The sequence below is a fragment of the Cheilinus undulatus genome, linkage group 14 (genome assembly GCF_018320785.1).
Source record: "Cheilinus undulatus linkage group 14, ASM1832078v1, whole genome shotgun sequence".
In the NCBI taxonomy this organism is placed as follows: domain Eukaryota; kingdom Metazoa; phylum Chordata; class Actinopteri; order Labriformes; family Labridae; genus Cheilinus; species Cheilinus undulatus.
The window spans coordinates 17,883,343-17,901,176 of record NC_054878.1 but is presented as its reverse complement, the minus strand read 5'-3'; the positions used below and the strand labels follow the sequence as shown (position 1 = coordinate 17,901,176).

At 39.0% G+C, this 17,834-nt stretch overlaps 1 protein-coding gene across 1 annotated transcript; it reads left to right on the top strand.

Moving 5' to 3' along the window:
• Window positions 1-2,041: 2,041 nt before the first annotated feature.
• Window positions 2,042-9,550, top strand: trib2 (tribbles pseudokinase 2). The gene is made up of 3 exons (XM_041805604.1): window positions 2,042-3,401; window positions 4,804-5,096; window positions 7,328-9,550. Exons 1-3 carry the CDS (start codon window positions 3,132-3,134, stop codon window positions 7,800-7,802), a joined length of 1,038 nt encoding a protein of 345 aa, XP_041661538.1. The 5' UTR covers window positions 2,042-3,131; the 3' UTR covers window positions 7,803-9,550.
• The last annotated feature ends 8,284 nt before the right edge of the window (window positions 9,551-17,834 follow it).

Here is a 17,834-nt window from a genome sequence, read left to right as displayed (position 1 = left end):
CTTTCCGGCAATATATGATGTGTGGTACATATATTACAGTTATGTCGAACAGCACCGTGAAAACAGCAGCTTTGGCAGAAGACAAGTGAGAAAAGGAGAGTGAAGGAAGAGAATAAAAGCAGAGGGAGCGAGAGTGGTGTTTTGTTTTCAAAAGTAGCGTTAGTGGTATTTGTGTGTGTCTGTCATGTGCAATAACAATATGTTACTTGAGAATGTTGAGAATGCATTTTTCCACCTTTATTTGCACTAATTGTCGCCTATGTATATAGTTATCTTTTGCACTGTGTTTTGCACACCCAGAGTCCTAGACTCAAAAAAAGACTGGTGATTGTTCTAAACATGTATAGGTTCACATTTTGAATGTCAAATCAAAACTTCATGAGTAATAACAAAATTTCTTCTCATAAAAGCCATGAAAAACAAATCCGTTTTTGTGTTTTTCTTCTTTTAAACTGCTGACAATTCCATATAATGTGCAATAATTGTTAACCAGATGTTGCAAAGTCAAGTTCAAGTACTCCTGGGAAAAGGGACCGAAGCACTCAGACTCAGGGCATTTCCTGACTATTTTACAGCTATAATAACTAAACATGTCCAAATCTCCATTTTTAGACTCAATAGGTAAATTTATAATTCTACATTTTTATTCATATTGTGACCTTTCTAATCAATTATTTTGTATTTTATCTTATATTTTCAACTCTAAACTTTGACCTCATAATCCCATAGTTTGGCCTTGTAGACACACAATTTAAAATTTTGGTTCATATTTTGATTTTTAACTTCATTATAACAAATTTTATTTTATATTGTGACCTTTTTAATCAATTATTTCGTATTTTGTCACATATTTCCAACTTCAAACTTGGTGTTCATAATCCCATAGTTTGACCTTTTAGACTCACAGTTTCCAAAATTTTGGATCATATTTTGCCTTTAATTCATAATTACAAATTTTATGTCAGATTTTTACCTTTTAAACTCATGATTTTGACTTTCTTTCTAATATATTTGCATAAAAAAATATTCTTTTTCAATTTCATTTTTTGACCTTTTTGAACTAATAAAGTTACTTTTCTCAGATTGTGAGCCCTTAAACTTGTCGTCTTAACCTTTTAAATGCCAAAATCATCAGTGCTAAGTTTTTTTTTTTTTTTTTCATATTTTATTACTGGTGAAATGAGGTTGACAGTTTGTGGTTAAAAAGGTCACCCTGTTAGGCCCTCAGGTTAGACCTGAATCCAGAATCAGGCCCCTGCTGTGACTGAGTTTGACACCCCTGACATAGAGAGAGAATGACTTCACATTTCATCATAAAACAGCTGTTACATTTTACATTAGGTTAAGTCACACCTTATAATAAACAACCAAGTCTAGCTGTACCAAGAAAATTTGTACTGCCATACATTATTACAACTACACAGCTACTTTAATTATCACAATATATTCAGAGAGGATATTTTACATGGTTATAGTGCGCCTTGAGATTTCAGGTTAGATGTGCCTTGGGCAAAAAATGTTGAAAACCACTACCATAGTATCTAAAATTGGAGTTGTGTTTTTGCTCCCCCGGAAGAAAACTGCACCAGCCACCACTGCTGATCATATATGAAAAGAAAACATCATCTGCTGCATTTGCATGGCCTACAGTTTATACTGATGGCTGCACACCTCTGCATAACTGCACTGGATGGTGAACATCTGCGCGCTATCGTGAGAAAGGAATCCCCCTCACTTTCCCTTGAATGACATTTCAGGAGGAAACACATTTGTAACACAGCACGTACAGTGGCTATACTCTCACTCCCATCACCGCCCCCCTCCCTCCCCATCCAATTTAACAGCGTGCGATGCATTTAGATTCCTGGGGGTGTAGCTGCACAACATGGTTCTCACATGACTGCGCTGCATATTATAAGTCAGCGTGAAAGCCAATGGGGTTCCGAGCTGGGAGTGACGTCAGGGGGCGGGTCGGTTTGCCTCCTGTATGTGTGTGTGTAAGTGTGCGCGCTTATGTGAGCCCGTGCGCGTGCAGAAGCTCCCTCCGCCAGGCAGGCAGGCAGCTCTCTCTGTACAGGCGCAGTGAGTGCAGTCACTGTGTGCAGCTCGGCTGGCCTCCCTCCGCACTGAATGGACTAGATTCCCAGCCACGTAAGAAGCATAGCGGCACCACGGGAGAGAGGATGTCCTGCTGAATCAAGGGATAGGCCTGGGAAATTCGGCCGGCCGTCCCTTCCTTCCTTTCTAACAGCTTGCAGCAGCAGACATACGACACTGACGACACTTTTCCTCCTTTGGACTAGACCGAGAGAAGGAGAGGACGTCGACTCCCGCATACAAAGAGCTACAGCAGTCTTTCCGGATGGGGTTTTCTGCTCCTGTGGTACATGACAATCACCGTGCATGGATATGATCCTGGGGAACAAGGCCGTGCACTGACCTGGTACTAGTTAGCCAAGGAAGCTAACTAGTTAGCTCTGCACCTGCTAGCCATCATTTGTCTAACAAATTTCGGCTAAATTCAGTAGCTAGATTTAGCTTGCAAAACTTGCTTTATATATATTGAGCTTCGTTTCTGTGCCTGCAAGCTGTAACCAACAAATTGTTTCCGTTTTATGAAACGTGCCATACTATTAACCGGCAAATAAGCTAGCAAACAAGCTGCGATTTTACATAGCAGTCTTCATTCATTGTAAAAGCTGACTTTTGGTAGCCTTTGTTACTGTTTAGTCGTGTTTAAATGCACCTTTAATGTTTATGAAATTGCAGCAAGGCTGTGCAAAAGGTTTTCAGTCGACGTGGGGCAGTGAGTCTATCATTTTAACCTGCCCTTATCTCTTGAATGGAAAACAAAGGGGGTCAAATGTACAGTTGAACTCGCACAGAAAATTACAGACCTCTTTTTGTGTTGAATGAGTACCAACGAGGCAGCCTGTCTTGTTGGTACTCTGCTCTATTCTCCAGCAGCAACCTGCAGATAAACTAGTCTTTAATTTTATATAATTAGATATCTGCTAAAATTATTGGACTATTTGGTATTGCACCGAGTTTACAAGAAAGTGTTGCCCTCGTCGAGGAGAAGAATAAGGAGGAAAGCCCACGCTTTTGTGGAGTTATCACACTTATTCCTCATGAACATACAGAGGTCAAATCCAATTAACATTTCACGTTATGGGAGATCGCGACACAAATCGCATGATTTTGAAGAGCTATCTTGCTTAAGGACTACAGAGTCGCACCAGAGCTTCAGTCCCAACCTCGGGTCCCCAAGCCCACCGGAGACCCCGGACTCCTCTCACTGTATCTCTCGCATCGGGGACTACCTTTTGTTGGAACCACTGGAGGGAGACCACGTTTTCAGAGCCGCCCACCTGCACAGCGGGGAAGAGCTGGTCTGTAAGGTAAGTAGGCAGCGTGATCGATCAAACCTACCTTCATGCTCCCACATCAGCTCCTCTACCCTTCTAATGTTACTCAATACAATCTGAAAAACATATACAGGGAAAAATATAGTATTCCTACAGGTTCACTGGATTTCCATACATGAGAACATGGATAGTTAGAGCTACGTTTATATGTATTCCTGTGAATATAATGCACATGCAATATAGAAGTGTTTGTTGTTTTATGGGTTGGCTTTTGCAGAATGCCCACATCTACTTTTTAATAATTGCTTGAATGGTAAATAGAAAGCTGGCAGAGCAGCCTAATGGAAAAAGTGAATGGGGCGAGCTGCGTGGTTTGGATTGCATGATGTAACGTTGACAAAGGAGTGAGTAACCACGCTCACACACACACTCCTCTCTGTGCTATTCTCGCTTACCCGTGGTTTCTCTCTTTCATAGTGCTGTGCTGTAACAGTCTTACATATGGTGCAAAAGCAAAATATTTGAAGAATGGTAGTATTTTGACAGCAGTTGTGTATAGAAGAAAACACACAGTGGAGCAGGGGAAGTTCATTGAGCTGCTCTGACATTGGCACCAGCTTTGACCCCTATAACTAATAATTAAACCACTTTTTCCTGAAGGTTGATGACATCCTTATGGCCTTTTATAGCAGATATTGACTTTCCCATATCACTGATTATAAGGACAGTGAGGTCGTCCCTGAGGTACAGTGCACCTTTAAACAGGCTTAAGTGGCTGCATGAATTGAGACTGTGGTTACATGCACCGTTTTACTCATACGACTTGACATATCCAATAACCCCTACCTTTTGACTCCAGATAATGTTTCGTCATTGCAATGACAAATTAATGGCCTTTGGCACTGCCTGTGAGATGACTGCCTTTTGACCTCGTCTGCTTTGTGCCGCTTTCAATACAGAACCAATCAATCAGTACTTCTATGATTGATCGTTACTGCCAAGCTGGAAGCCTCGGTCACAGTTTAAGATCTCAAATGCTGTGGGTTGTATTTGTATTGACTGCGAGCAGAGGAGCCCTCTCACCTGAACTGGTGGAACTGAAAGTCAATTGGGGGTTACTATGGAAACAAAAGAGACAATGCAACCTGGGGCTGCAGTAGAGTGCTGTTCATTAAGTGCTTTTATTTTGCCTCTGTGTAACCTTATACCTGGCCAAAAAGTAAACAAGTAATTTCACAGAAATGCAAGAGCTGCTGACCTTTTGTTTTCAACTGTCTCTAAAGTAGAAAATGTGAAATATTACATTATTTGGCAGATTTTTCCCCCTGAGATCCTGACACTAAACAACCACTTAATAGGACAGTTGTACACATGGTTACTATACATTAAGAGTATAATGAATTCCTGTAAACGTTTCCTTCCCCTGTGTCTGCAGGTGTTTGACATTGGACGATACCAGGAGTCACTGGCTGCCTATTTTGCCCTGGGTCAGCACCAACATATTAACCAAATCTTGGAGATCTTGCTCGGGGAGACTCGAGCCTACGTGTTCTTTGAGAGAAGCTATGGAGACATGCACTCTTTTGTCCGCACCTGCAAAAAGTTGCGGGAGGATGAAGCTGCCAGACTCTTCTATCAGATAGCCTCAGCTGTGGCACATTGCCACGATAATGGACTGGTCCTCCGTGACCTGAAACTGAGGAAGTTTGTCTTCAAGAACGAGGACAGGTGAGTCCTGCAGAAAACATAGACTCACTGTGCATGCTGTTGGTGTTTTTGTGTTTCATCTGTGCATTTGGTATGTAGCCTGTCAGAATTATCTGTCTTATATCTCAGTTTACACTGATGATGGTGTAAACCGAGACCATGCAGAACTGACATGCCTCTCCCAGATGTTATGCAGAGTACAGGAAACTCAAGCCCTTTATGTCTGCCTGAGCTACTTTTGCGTGGAAGGTTTAATCATGGATCTGTGTATACCTTATTAACTAATGTGGCGTGACACTTTTGGTGGTGTTATTGCAGTGTAGTTATCCCAAGTAGATACTGGAATGAAGAGCTGGGGCACTGAAGCAACCAGGAGTAGCATATGCAAGATTTAAGGGAAGCTTTTGCTACTAATGCACTTCTGTTGTGATCAGCATAAGAATCTGTAGATTCAGTTGTACAGCATAGGTGTACTGACCCCTGGTGGATGCAGGCGATTACTACAAGAAGCAAAATCAAGGCATCCGTTGCCACAGCAACCCAAGAGCCCCCTTTTTATAAATACAAATACTGTATATACAGTGATATAAATTTATATTGGTAAGACTCTAAGCATTTTTCTACTTTTTTTGGCTTAAGTGAATTCTTATTCTGAAGTTCTCAGTGAGACAGTCGGACACACACTTTACTTCAGAGCCCTCTATCTTTAAGCATGATGTCATTCTTTGGCTCTTGCTTTGGAAAAAGGAAGTTGAGCTGCCTCCCATATTCAGTACCGGTTCAATGACCTTGAATGTTACACCAGACTGCTGCTGGGATGCGCAGCCACCCACTTTCATTAAATGATTGATGTCAGGGGAATTTTAGGAGCGATCATGCAGGACAGTGTTCGGTCACATTTACTATCTGGCCTGTCAAGAATCCTTTTTCATCTTTTCAGTCCTGCTGGCTGCATAGTCGATGGGACAAAGTTTCAATAGGGACCAAAACACAAAGATCTGGTCTGGCTTCGACCCAAGTCTGTGACACAAAGCTGTGGTGTCTGCATAGAGGAGAAAAGGAACAAGAGCAGACATTAAATTATCCTTGAGCAGGCTTCCCCAGGATCTGTTAGCTCTTCTCGACTTGATTTTATCATCCTGCTGTTGGCCTTTAACCAAAAAGCAGCTTACAAACAGTTATTGACTAAGTTTGGCCTCAAGCAAACGCACTTGCTTAGACAGGCCCTGATGTTTTTCCTGCACCAAATTCATGAGACATTTTAGAATGTGCTACTATTAAAAACAGGCTAAGCCTTTTTTTCTGTAGTGGCCTTTGTGTAATTGCAGTTTTGCAAATTCCCTCCAAATGAGTTGTAATGCAAGTAGTGGCATGCATTATTTAAAAAAACCACACATTGCACCTCATCTCACAGAGGAACAGCAGGCATCTGGCTCAAGACAACAAAAGAATACCCCAGATTTAGAAAATGCTAAAAGGCTCTACTGCATGGTAATGAAAGCATGTTGCTGTTGAAAACGAAAAAGCAGTGAGTCATTGATATATCAGAGTGTTTGCATGTGCCATAGTTGGCAAAGACCACATTCTTGCATCTGTCCAAGCACGTACTTTTTGGTTTTCTTTGTCCTGGAAGCTCTCGGTAGAAAGATAATATCACACTCGCCGTCTCTTTGTTTGCTGCACCGAGTCACATGGACCTCACACAGATGGCAGCATTTGAACAGCCACACAAGTGGAATATGTTCACACACCATCCCTTCAGGATTCTTTAGTGACATCTTAACCTCATTACATTATTATCAGCACTCACAGGGATCATAGCAGCTGTTTCACAGCTAAGTCCAAGTAGATGTTTTTTGATGGGGAAGAGCACAAGAAAGAAAACAATGTTGCCCCTTGATTCTCTCACAGTTCATGAAATCATCAGATGACCCGTGACAGTGTTTCTTCTGAATTTCAGAGAGATTTTGTATATTGATGCTTTTTATCTGAGCTCTTATCATTGTCAAACTTGGGCCCAGAGCAGTGCATGCTCTACTTCCTTATATTTCCATAATAGGTGGTTCCATTTGCCCTGTTCATCAGTGCAAGTTGCCACTCTTAAAGTTTTTCTTTGTATTAAATATTTGCTGCTTAACAACTAAAGTATACTTTATGCTAGTTATCACTTAAATAATCAGATGATTCTATGCCTTTTTCCACACTTGTATTATCATTTTCATTGTGTTTTTCTTTCTCTTGTGTGTCTGCAGAAGCCTTGTAAAACTGGAGAGCCTGGAGGACACTTATATCCTGGACGGTCACGATGACTCTCTGTCAGACAAACATGGCTGCCCTGCTTATGTCAGTCCTGAGATCCTCAATGCCAACGGCAGCTATTCGGGGAAGGCAGCTGATGTCTGGAGCCTGGGCGTCATGCTTTATACAATCCTTGTGGGGCGCTACCCTTTTCATGATGTTGAGCCTGGCTCTCTGTTCAGTAAAATCCGCAGGGGCCACTTCAACATCCCTGAGACACTCACACCCAAGGCCAAGTGCCTGATCCGCTCCATCCTCCGCCGGGAGCCCGCAGAGCGCCTCACCTCTCGGGAGATTCTGGAGCACCCCTGGTTCGCCTCCTCCGGGGCAATAGGGGGCGCTGCGGGGCACGGCAGAGGAGAAAGAGAGCAGGAGCAGATGGTGCCTGAGGTGAACATGGAGGAAGAGCTGGAGCAGTTCTTCAGCTGAGCACACAGCAAGCACAAACGAATGACTCTGCCACGGTCGGCTCGCCACGCTCACAGCAGAGCCAAAAACAGTAGTTTAGAGATAAATAGGTGAACATTTGTCACTCATGATAAAGGTGTTTCCATCCTGTTTCCTTTCCACCATTTCATGGAAACCTTGAGCCTGGCATGACAAATGGCATCTCTACATCACCTGGTGAGGCGCCTCCCATTCAGGGAAGTTGCCGCCAGACATGCAAGTTGCAAACAATGTAGCAATGTTCTTTTTTGGATCTGTTTTGGTTTAATGTGGTGCTCATTAAAGAAGACACATTTACCATTTTTGACACTATGGAAAGCATGAAGGGACATAAACAGGAAACCAAGGAGAACAATTTAAAACAAACTGACAACTACATCACCACACCTTTTATTTTTTTGTCCTAGGTTTAGGTGCTTACAATATAAACCACAGACCCAGATCGGGAAATGATGACCCGAGTTTTAAAGTTAGACAAACAGAAGGTGGTCCTGTCTGACCTGGGATCAGTGGTTCATAAAAGGAGCAGCTTTTATCTCATTATCATCAACATAGTTGACCTCGTCTTTGTTTTCCTCATTGGTCTTTTTTGTATTAATTATTCTGACATTGTCACTAAACCCCTCGATGGCCTTGTTTTCAGTAATTTGTACTTCTGCATCCTTTGACTTTAACATTTTCACCCTTTTTCGCCTCCACACTTTCATGTTTCAGTGACTTTACCTTTATAAACAAGTCACATCTTTTGTTTTGTTTGAAGCTATTCCTCTCTGTTGACACTGCTGCTTTAAAATCACTCCCCTAACCTCAATCTGAAATTGTTTTTTCTTGGTAAGCCAACAAACATGGCATCATGCACTTGATGTGTTAGGTGAATGGACAGTTCCACCTTAATTAGCTTTCTCTTATTTAAATTCATTCTTCAGTTGTAGGAAGGAGAACGGAACATTTATTTAAATTGTAACAACTATATATATATAAATCTAAAAATCTATATAAATATATATATTTAAAACTACATTGCAGGGTTTTCTTTATTCAGAGATTCCTTTTCATGTATGATGTAGGCAATATCTTGACACAGGACAGGCACAAAGAGGAAAACGTCTGTCTGAAGTTTTAGTATACACAATATCTTTTGTGCCAGTATTCTGGTGCCCTGACAAGCCCCATACCATCCGGTCTCCCTCATTTCCTTTTTCAAAACTTGATACGAGATATTCAGTGATAGTATTGCTATGACATGCTCACTCCAGGACCTCATGTTAGTTTTCTACTGCCTGCGTAGGTTCTGTGATACGATCACGCTCGGAATGGGTACCAGTGGACATGTTTTGTCGTATCTCAATGTTACTTGAATTTGTGTTTTTTAAATCTAGTCATTGGCATGTGCCCCATGAATGCTATAGCCTGCCTAGCAGGGGGAGGGAGGAGGGGTGGGGGGAGGAGGGTGCTTGTTTTTTAAGAAAAGAAAAAAAAACATGAAAATTATCTATTTGCTACTTTTCTGAGTTGCTTTTCATTAAAAACAACTATTGCTTTTTATTGTTTTTGTAGACTGAGCTACCTTTTATTTAAGTTGGTGCTGATTTGGTGCTAATGTTTAGTCCTTTTTGTTTCATGGAGGGGGGTAGTGCATGGTGGGATATCTGCCTCAGATGTTCTGATTGTATCGTAACAGATTCTGGTGTTTTGTCCAAATTTATTCCGTAAATAAATTGTGAACTGCTATTTGACTGTTGTTAACTGTTTCTCATTTGATTGATCACAGAATTTAAGCGATATACAACATTCAGTTGGGATATAACTTTATTAGTCTTAAAAGATACTGGGGCAAGATTGTTGCAATATTTTAGCAGTCAGTGAGGAAGTAAACTTTCTCTCAGATACAGGTCTCAAAGTGCTTTACATCAACAAAAGCAAAAGTATGAAATAAAGCAGATAAAATGGATATGTTATGGAATAATTCTGAAATAATAAAAGAAAACGATTAGCTCATAGACAAGACAAGACATTCTTTTATTAGTCCCACAAGGAGAAATTCCAAATTTACAGCAGCAAGAGTGGAATAAACAAAGCACACCATTAGAGACAGAGAGCAATAAAACAGTAGAAAGAGCATGCAATTAGGACAGTGAATAAATACAAAATAGCAAATATAAAAATGTAACTTAAAAAAAAAAAAAATAGTATTTACAGCTGTTATGTACATGGTGGATATATCACAGATTGAATATGATGGAGATATTTTTACATGCACCTATATACACATACAGTACCATGAAAAGTATTTGCCCCCTTTCTGATTCCTGATTTTTTTTTTTTTTGCATATTTGTCACTTAAATGTTTCGGATCATCAAACCAATCTTAATATCTCACAAAGACAACCCAAGTAAATACAAAATGCAGTTTGTTAACCGATGATTTTATTTATCATAACCATATAAATATGGTTTATGGCTCAGTGATTATTTGGAGCAGTTTTTGTTCCCACTATGGAAAAGTACTACTGCACATGATAATCAAACATTACTCTCAGTTCTAAAAATGCATTATAATATGCAATAATATTGCATTTGAAATAAAATATATATTTTTGCACACACATACAGTAAACATACAGTTCTACTCAGACTCTCATTTTTTTTCAAATTTATGTTACTGTCTGATGCAATAGTTGGAAAAAAATCTCATTAATCTACAGTCAGTACCCCAAAATGACAAAAATGAAAACAATACAATAAATTGTAAATTAATTAAAAATGAAAAACAGAAATATTACATTAACAGAAGTATTCAGACCTTTTACATCAACACTGTAAATTTCACTGAGGTTCTTTGTTGAGATGTTTCTACACCTTGATTGAAGTCCACCTGTGTTAAATTAGATTGGATGCAATTTTGAATGGCTCACACCTCTCTATAGAAGGCCTCACAGGTGACAATGCATATTAGAGCAAAAAACCAAGCCATGAGGACGAAGGAACTGGTCAGTCACTCTGACTGAGGGCCAGAGATCCTGTGTGGAGTTGGGATAAAGTACCAGAAAGACAACCATCACTGCAGCCCTCCACTGATCTGAGCTTGGATGCATTTTCACTTTGATGCCTGCTTCTACCTAGCCACTCATTTTGATATGCATTATCAGCTGTGAGGCCTTCTACAGAGAGGTGAGAACCTTTTCAAATCATGTCCAATCAATTTAATTTACCTCAAGTGGACTCAAATCAAGGTGTAAAAACATCTCTGCAAAGATCAGGAGAAATAGGAGGAACCTGTACTAAATTGACAGTGTTTTTTGCAAAAGGTGCGAATACTCATTTCATGGTCTGGTCCTTACATTTTCATCAAAAGTTTCGGTCACACATTTATTGTCTTCGAATCTGGTACAAATCTGGTACAAATCACGCTTGTGTATTGTACAAGCTGCAAAACCTGGAATCCCTGCTTTCAAAGCTCAGAGGCAGAAGAATTACAGATTCACTCTACCTAACAGCTTGTGCTCTCACATCATGGTTTTTGAATGTCAAGGGAAAAACAATAACATTTTAGTCTCATCTCGTCTCCTTGATGAAAACTAAACTTACTTTTTGTTATAGGTTTTATCATCAAATATCTATTTTTAGTTAGACTTAATCTAGTATTCTTCATGGAAAAAAGGTCAAACATTTTTAGTCCCATCTTTAGTCAACAAAATTAGCAGATATATAAGCAATGGCACACCCAGAAAATACACTAAGTTTTAATGATAATAAAATAGAACCCCAATCTCTCAAAGGAGAAATAAGAAAACAGTACATCCTAGGTGATTTTAGCAAACCTTTTTTTGAGAAAGGGACACTCAAAAGTAGGTTCTTATTAATGAAAAAAAAAGTGCATTAGATAGTTATGGCAAGCAAAAATCTACACAACAATATTTTCACCATTACAAATTTTAGCAACGGGATCTGGATCTTATCGAGCATGCTTCCTCTGTCTCCATTGAAATTGCCAGTCCTATCAAGATGCAAAGCATTAGCTATTTTCCTCATCAATAAATCAAAATCTCCCATACCCCAAAAATCAATTTTGCAACAACCATATCAAACAAAACCACTCTCTCTTTTTTCTTTACTTAATAACAGAATTTAATGAGCTTGTCGAGCATTTTTTAATCTCCACGTTTCTCACAACTTCCAAATATTCATTCAGCTGAACTTGCTTTTACAAAATACAGTCCAGACCTGCTCTCCAACGTATCTTGGTGATTCTCCCCACATGAGAGGGAATTGCTGCTTCTTTTGTCTAATCTTCATTTAAAAATAACACGTTTTGCCCATGACTTCCATGGGCAAAACAGTTGTAAATGATGCTTAAATAAATGAAGCTCAGTGCATGAGTTCATGAAGGAGCTGACAGTCAGCTGATCCAAATTATCACCTCCCAGCTCCCACAGCCAATCACAGCTCTTTCTCTCAACACAGCAGTGTATTTAAATATGGCATACTTCTCACTAATCCCTAATGCTGATACACCATGCTGATGCTCCACCTCCACCCCAGCCTTCTCCTTTGTAGCATAAAGCTTGTTTCACTCTCATATTGAGATTCATGCTAATATGTATGGAGCTATTATTGTTGCAAAATTGTTTGCAAATGCGTACAATGATCTGTGCACAAATCCACAAATGCGTGCAAAAATCCACAAATGCGTGTACAGATCTGCAAATGCATGCACAAATCCACACATGTGCGCACAAATCCAGAAATCTGTGCACTAATCCACAAATGTGTGTACAGATCTGCAAATGCATGCACAAATCCACAAATCCATGTACAGATCTGCAAATGTGTGTACAGATCTGCAAACCTGTGTAAAGATTTGCAAATGTGTGCAAAATTTTGCAAATTTGTACAAAGATCCACAAATGCATGCACTAATCTGCAAATATGTAGACCGATTTATAATTGTGGACTTAGTTCATTTTGGTTCAGAATCTGCCTCTCAATTGGCTGTCATATACACGTGACTTTTGCAACACTTGTGCTGTGCACGATTTGTACTCAGATCCGTAAGCATGTACTTAGATCTGTAGGCGTAGAGGCTGGTCTGTTTCCCTCAGCGCAGGCTCACAGGCAAGGCTGCCTTTCTCATCAGATCAACATCACACAGGAAGCAGCAGTTAAGACTTAGTAACGGCTCTATATAAGGTCAGAGTGGAAGGAGAAATGTTATCGGATTATACTGCTGTTGTTATTCATATTTTCATTGAAAGAGTGAATAAAATAATGACTTCCTTATCTCCAAAATAATATCACAGCGGCACTGAATTGCCATCTCTACAAGGCAGGGGTTCATTGTGTCATATTTAACAGAAATCCCCATTATGACACTGTATGAGCGGGATGATGTTAGCTGTAAGATCGATGGAGTAGTCTGTAACATTTCTATTTATATAAACAACAGGGGAAGAGAAAGATTGTCGGTTTTGCATGGAGCTAAATGGCACCGACCAATGTTGACATCTTAATTACATTACTCCGCTGAAGATGGATGTGTTTATCAGATGGCTGAGTGGCAGTGTTGTGGACTTCCAATCACATAGATCAGGGTTCAACTCTTGCAATATTCTAAAAAATGTACACACATTTGTGGATTTGTGCACACATTTGTGGATTTGTGCTCAGATCTTTGTACGTATTTGCAAATACTTTTGCAACAATAATAGCTCCATACTATGCATGGATTACTTTTCAACTAATCTTATTTTATTAAATATGCATTATCGTGACTGTATCCATCCATATGGGGTTTCTAGCCATGGAGTCCTTGGACAGTCAAAACATGCTGCTTGACTAACCCAGGGAGCATCTTATGAGCAGAGCCTTCTCTGCCAAGTAAAACTGTATACCCTTCATACAATAAAATAATGAATAGTTCTCCTGGTTTAAAGGTCCTTTTGTGTACAGTGAATGCAGTTTTTTTTCTTAGGTTTACGGTTTCTTGCCATCACCTACATCTAGTTTTAAAAACTGACAGTGCTGTGCACAGGGCTTCTACTTTTGGTTCTGAGAAATCTTTTGTTAGGATTTGATTCATTAAAAATTGAAGTTCTTTGAAAATTAATTAAAAATAAAACACGAAGACTGGAACTTTACATTGATACTTACTAAATTTCTTCTTTATACCTTTCAAAGGCCTTCTTTGATATCTGAGTAGAAGGTAAGAGCCGCCTTTTTATCCCTGAACCACATCAATGTGATTTCAGTCCTGTCAACCGTAGACTTTGTTGGCAATTCCATACATCGATACATAAAAGATATGATAAATTTCCACTCCAGCTACCCTCTCAGCCAATTTGCCTGTACTAAAACACCCCCTAGTCCATCATGAGATTGCAATCACCCACAGATCTTGAATGGACTCCAAATGAGAGAGGAAAAAAGGCTTTTGCTCTGCCAGCCCCTCTTCATCTATATGATTGCACACATGACACATCAGGACAAATCTATTCAATCCAATCATTTTCCTGGTGGCATTCCTTTGAGAGACCTCCAACCATGGGCCTTTCTGTTCCTGATCAGCGTGGACGGCAGGATTGCATTGGTGCAGAGCTGCCCCTCTGTGGCTCTGCTGATCTCTTCATGTCTTTGAATGTCTGAGGAAGAAAATCCCTTCAGATTCAAACAAAGCTAGTCTCAGATAGTATGAGCAAAGAATGAGCGTGTGTGTGGGTGTGGGTGTGTGTGTGTGTGTGTGTGTGTGTGCGCGCACTGGGAGCTCTTCTATTGTCATGTTCATACAGAATAATCCTGATTAAGGTTATATCTATCACACAAGGCAGAGCTGCAGAAAGAAGATAGATATCTTTTTAATATATATTAGAGGAGAAATGGTTTTTTTGGCACTTAGTCACAATTTATAACCATGTATGCTAAAGTTTGGTTTAATCTTTATGAAAAAAGCTCCAACTGCTGACTGAGATGCTACTTGAGACTGTAATTTATCAAGAAAAAGAATTTACTACAATTTTGTGAGCTTAAAATCCAGGAAAGAGATCCTAGTTTGTTGCTTTTTTTCTTTTATACTGAGAAAAAACATTTATGTGCAGAGCAGTCATGAGAATGCTTTTCATTTCAAATGAATTAAAATAAATACCTTTAAACTATGCAAAGGCTGCAAGATAGAGTGCTGCTTAGCCTCTTAAAGTGCAAAGGATAGATGAAGTATCATAGAACTGAGTTAGTGAATGCTTGCCTGACCTCTAGTGGTATTAGTCGGGAAGTGTAAGGGATTAAAGTATCTCCATGCACACATCTAAATAAAACGAATATTCCTGTCATCAAATTGTATCTTTCATTGCAAACTGGCAGTGAATAAAGCATCAATGTCTTCTTTAGGTCAAAGGTTAAAAAATGGTTGATAATTGGTTGACAAAACTAACTCATACCAGCATGCAAATCAAATAGCAGTAAAGGAATCATCAGTGACAAATATAAAGAAAAGATGCAGATTTACAGAGCTCTAATAAGCAGAAGTGGACAGTAATTACATGTACTCAAATTACTGTAACTGAGTAGGTTTTTTGCATACTTTTAACTGTACTTTTGCTTGCTTGATTACAATAGGCTGCGTGGTGGCACAGTAATCTTAAATCTGAGTAGTCATTTCTAAATTAGACATTTTAGTGCAAAAATTGCAAATATTGTACACTTTAGTCATTATAAACATGATTTTAAGGATTTCTTAACATTAATAAACAAACATTTGTGATGCCACAGAGCAAAGCAATGACAACATAAAATAGAGTTAAAGCACAGTAACATTTGGGCTTATATATGAAAACATATACTAAACCACTTATAAATACCAATACATAAATCAGGGACATAATGAGTTTTAAAAAGTTGTTTAATGTAAGTATGCAGTTCTAAAGGTTTTTCAGATTTGCGTTCTTAAAATAATCAGACAATACTTTCAACAATACAGGCTGTGAGTCATGATTTATTTAGAGAAACAAGGAAACCTACACTGTATAGACAAAATTATTTGGTCACACCTGTTAATAACTGAATTTATGTGTTTCAGTCAGACCTGTTGCCACAGGTGTATAAAATCAAGCACCTAGCCATGCAGGCTCCATTTACAAACATTTGTGATCCTAAATGTGTCGTTCTGAAGAGCTCTGTGACTTCAAGTGTAGAACTGTGATGGATGCAATAAGGTGGTTCATGAAATTTCATCCCCGTTGGATATTCCAGTCAACTGTAAATTATATTATTAGAAAGTGGAAGAGTTTAGGAACAACAGCAAGTCAGCCACGAAGCAGAAGCACACTCAAAATAATGATTCTAGGCCTTCATAAAATGAAGCTTTATTTTGGGGTAAAGTTTTGGGGTAACCGAACCAAATTAAATTTAATCCAATATTGTTTAATCATTATAGCTAAAAAAAAATGTAAATAGGCTTCATATGAACTCAATTTCAAAACAATAAAGATTCAGTAATCATGTAAAAGTCTGGCTTGAGATTATTATGAGACAAAAATAAGCAGAAATACATTTATTTTAAACTGAGATCTCTGTGCACAGCCCAGGTTGTCAGGTGCCAGTTGGTAGTAGGTCTTTTAAGTCAAATACATTTTACTTTATTTATTTTTATTCCTTAAATAAACCAGAAGAAAAAACTCATTGAGATTAAACATTTCTTTTTCAGTAGTGTCTTGGGCAAGATAGGCAGCAGCATGGTCAAATTAAAGACTTACAAATGACCTCTGACACATGACCCACTCAGTGGTGCAGGACTTAGTGCTGTTGCCTCCCAAGAAGGTTCTGGCTTTGCTTACCACTCAGGGATGATAAACCACCTTTAATGTGTATTTAGATTAGAAAATGAAGTTTATGTGAAAGACCAACTTAAGTTTACATTTAGTAACTAAATTAACACGTAAACTTTATGTGTAAGTTTGCATAACTCTAATTTAACGAATATGACCTAAGTGACATAATTATTTCAAGCTAAATTCTTATTTTAAGGCAATGTGAAACTTTCATTAGTTGATCTCATGAACTACAGGCTGTAACATGTTTGTTTCACTTTCACATGGCTCTTATGAGGTCAATCTGTGAAGAATGTGTGTTCAAGCTCTGAACACTAACTCTGGTGCTCTTAATGTAGTCGTTGCCATTTCTATCCGTGAAACTTTCACTTTGACTAATTAGAGAGCCTCTGCTGAGTTGGCAATCCTGCTTCAGCACTTTCACAGTACAAACAACACTCTCCAGGCAAACTGCACGGCTATTTCTATCTCTGACAGGAACAGACCACGTGTATAAATTTGGAAAACTCTACTTACTAAAGACATTACCAGTTGCAAAGTTAGAGATTTAAAGGCCGGTTTGAGCCAAAAGCAGAGCAGCAGACAGCCACATTTTCTGCCCTGCCTGCTTGTTTGCCTGTTGACAGAAATGATTCATCTCGTGTTTACACCCTGCACTCAGTGCTGTGCATTTCCACAATCTGTCAAGCTCATGGGGAAAGCTGTTGACATTCACAAACTTTTTCAATACTTGGAAAACATGCTGAAAATACATCAGACTGTTTCTATTTGAGCTAAATAATTAATGTGTGTTTGCAGCTTATCGTAACATCCGGGCAGACCTTTCTATTTACTTATATAGGAAAACTATTATAAACCAGTTTATTTAATCTTTTTGGCATTTTTATGAGTTTATCTAGTGTTGTCAGCGTATTGCTGTAAAGGCAAACCAACAGGCAGAAGAGCTCCATCAACAGTGAGAGGAAATAAACCTCAGGGAGGTTTTATGAGTCAAACTTTGTTGTACTTTAAAATCAGAATTAATGGATTTGCTGCTGGTTGTAAAACGTCTGCAATGGCCTGCTGTCTGAGGAAATCCTGCTGTCACAATAATCTTCTTTCGCGCTCCCATCTGTATGAAGATTAATGTGAGTGTAAGATGATGGATTTAGGGAGGAAGTTCTGTGGGCTATTTGCTCTGATTAATGGGTGATAT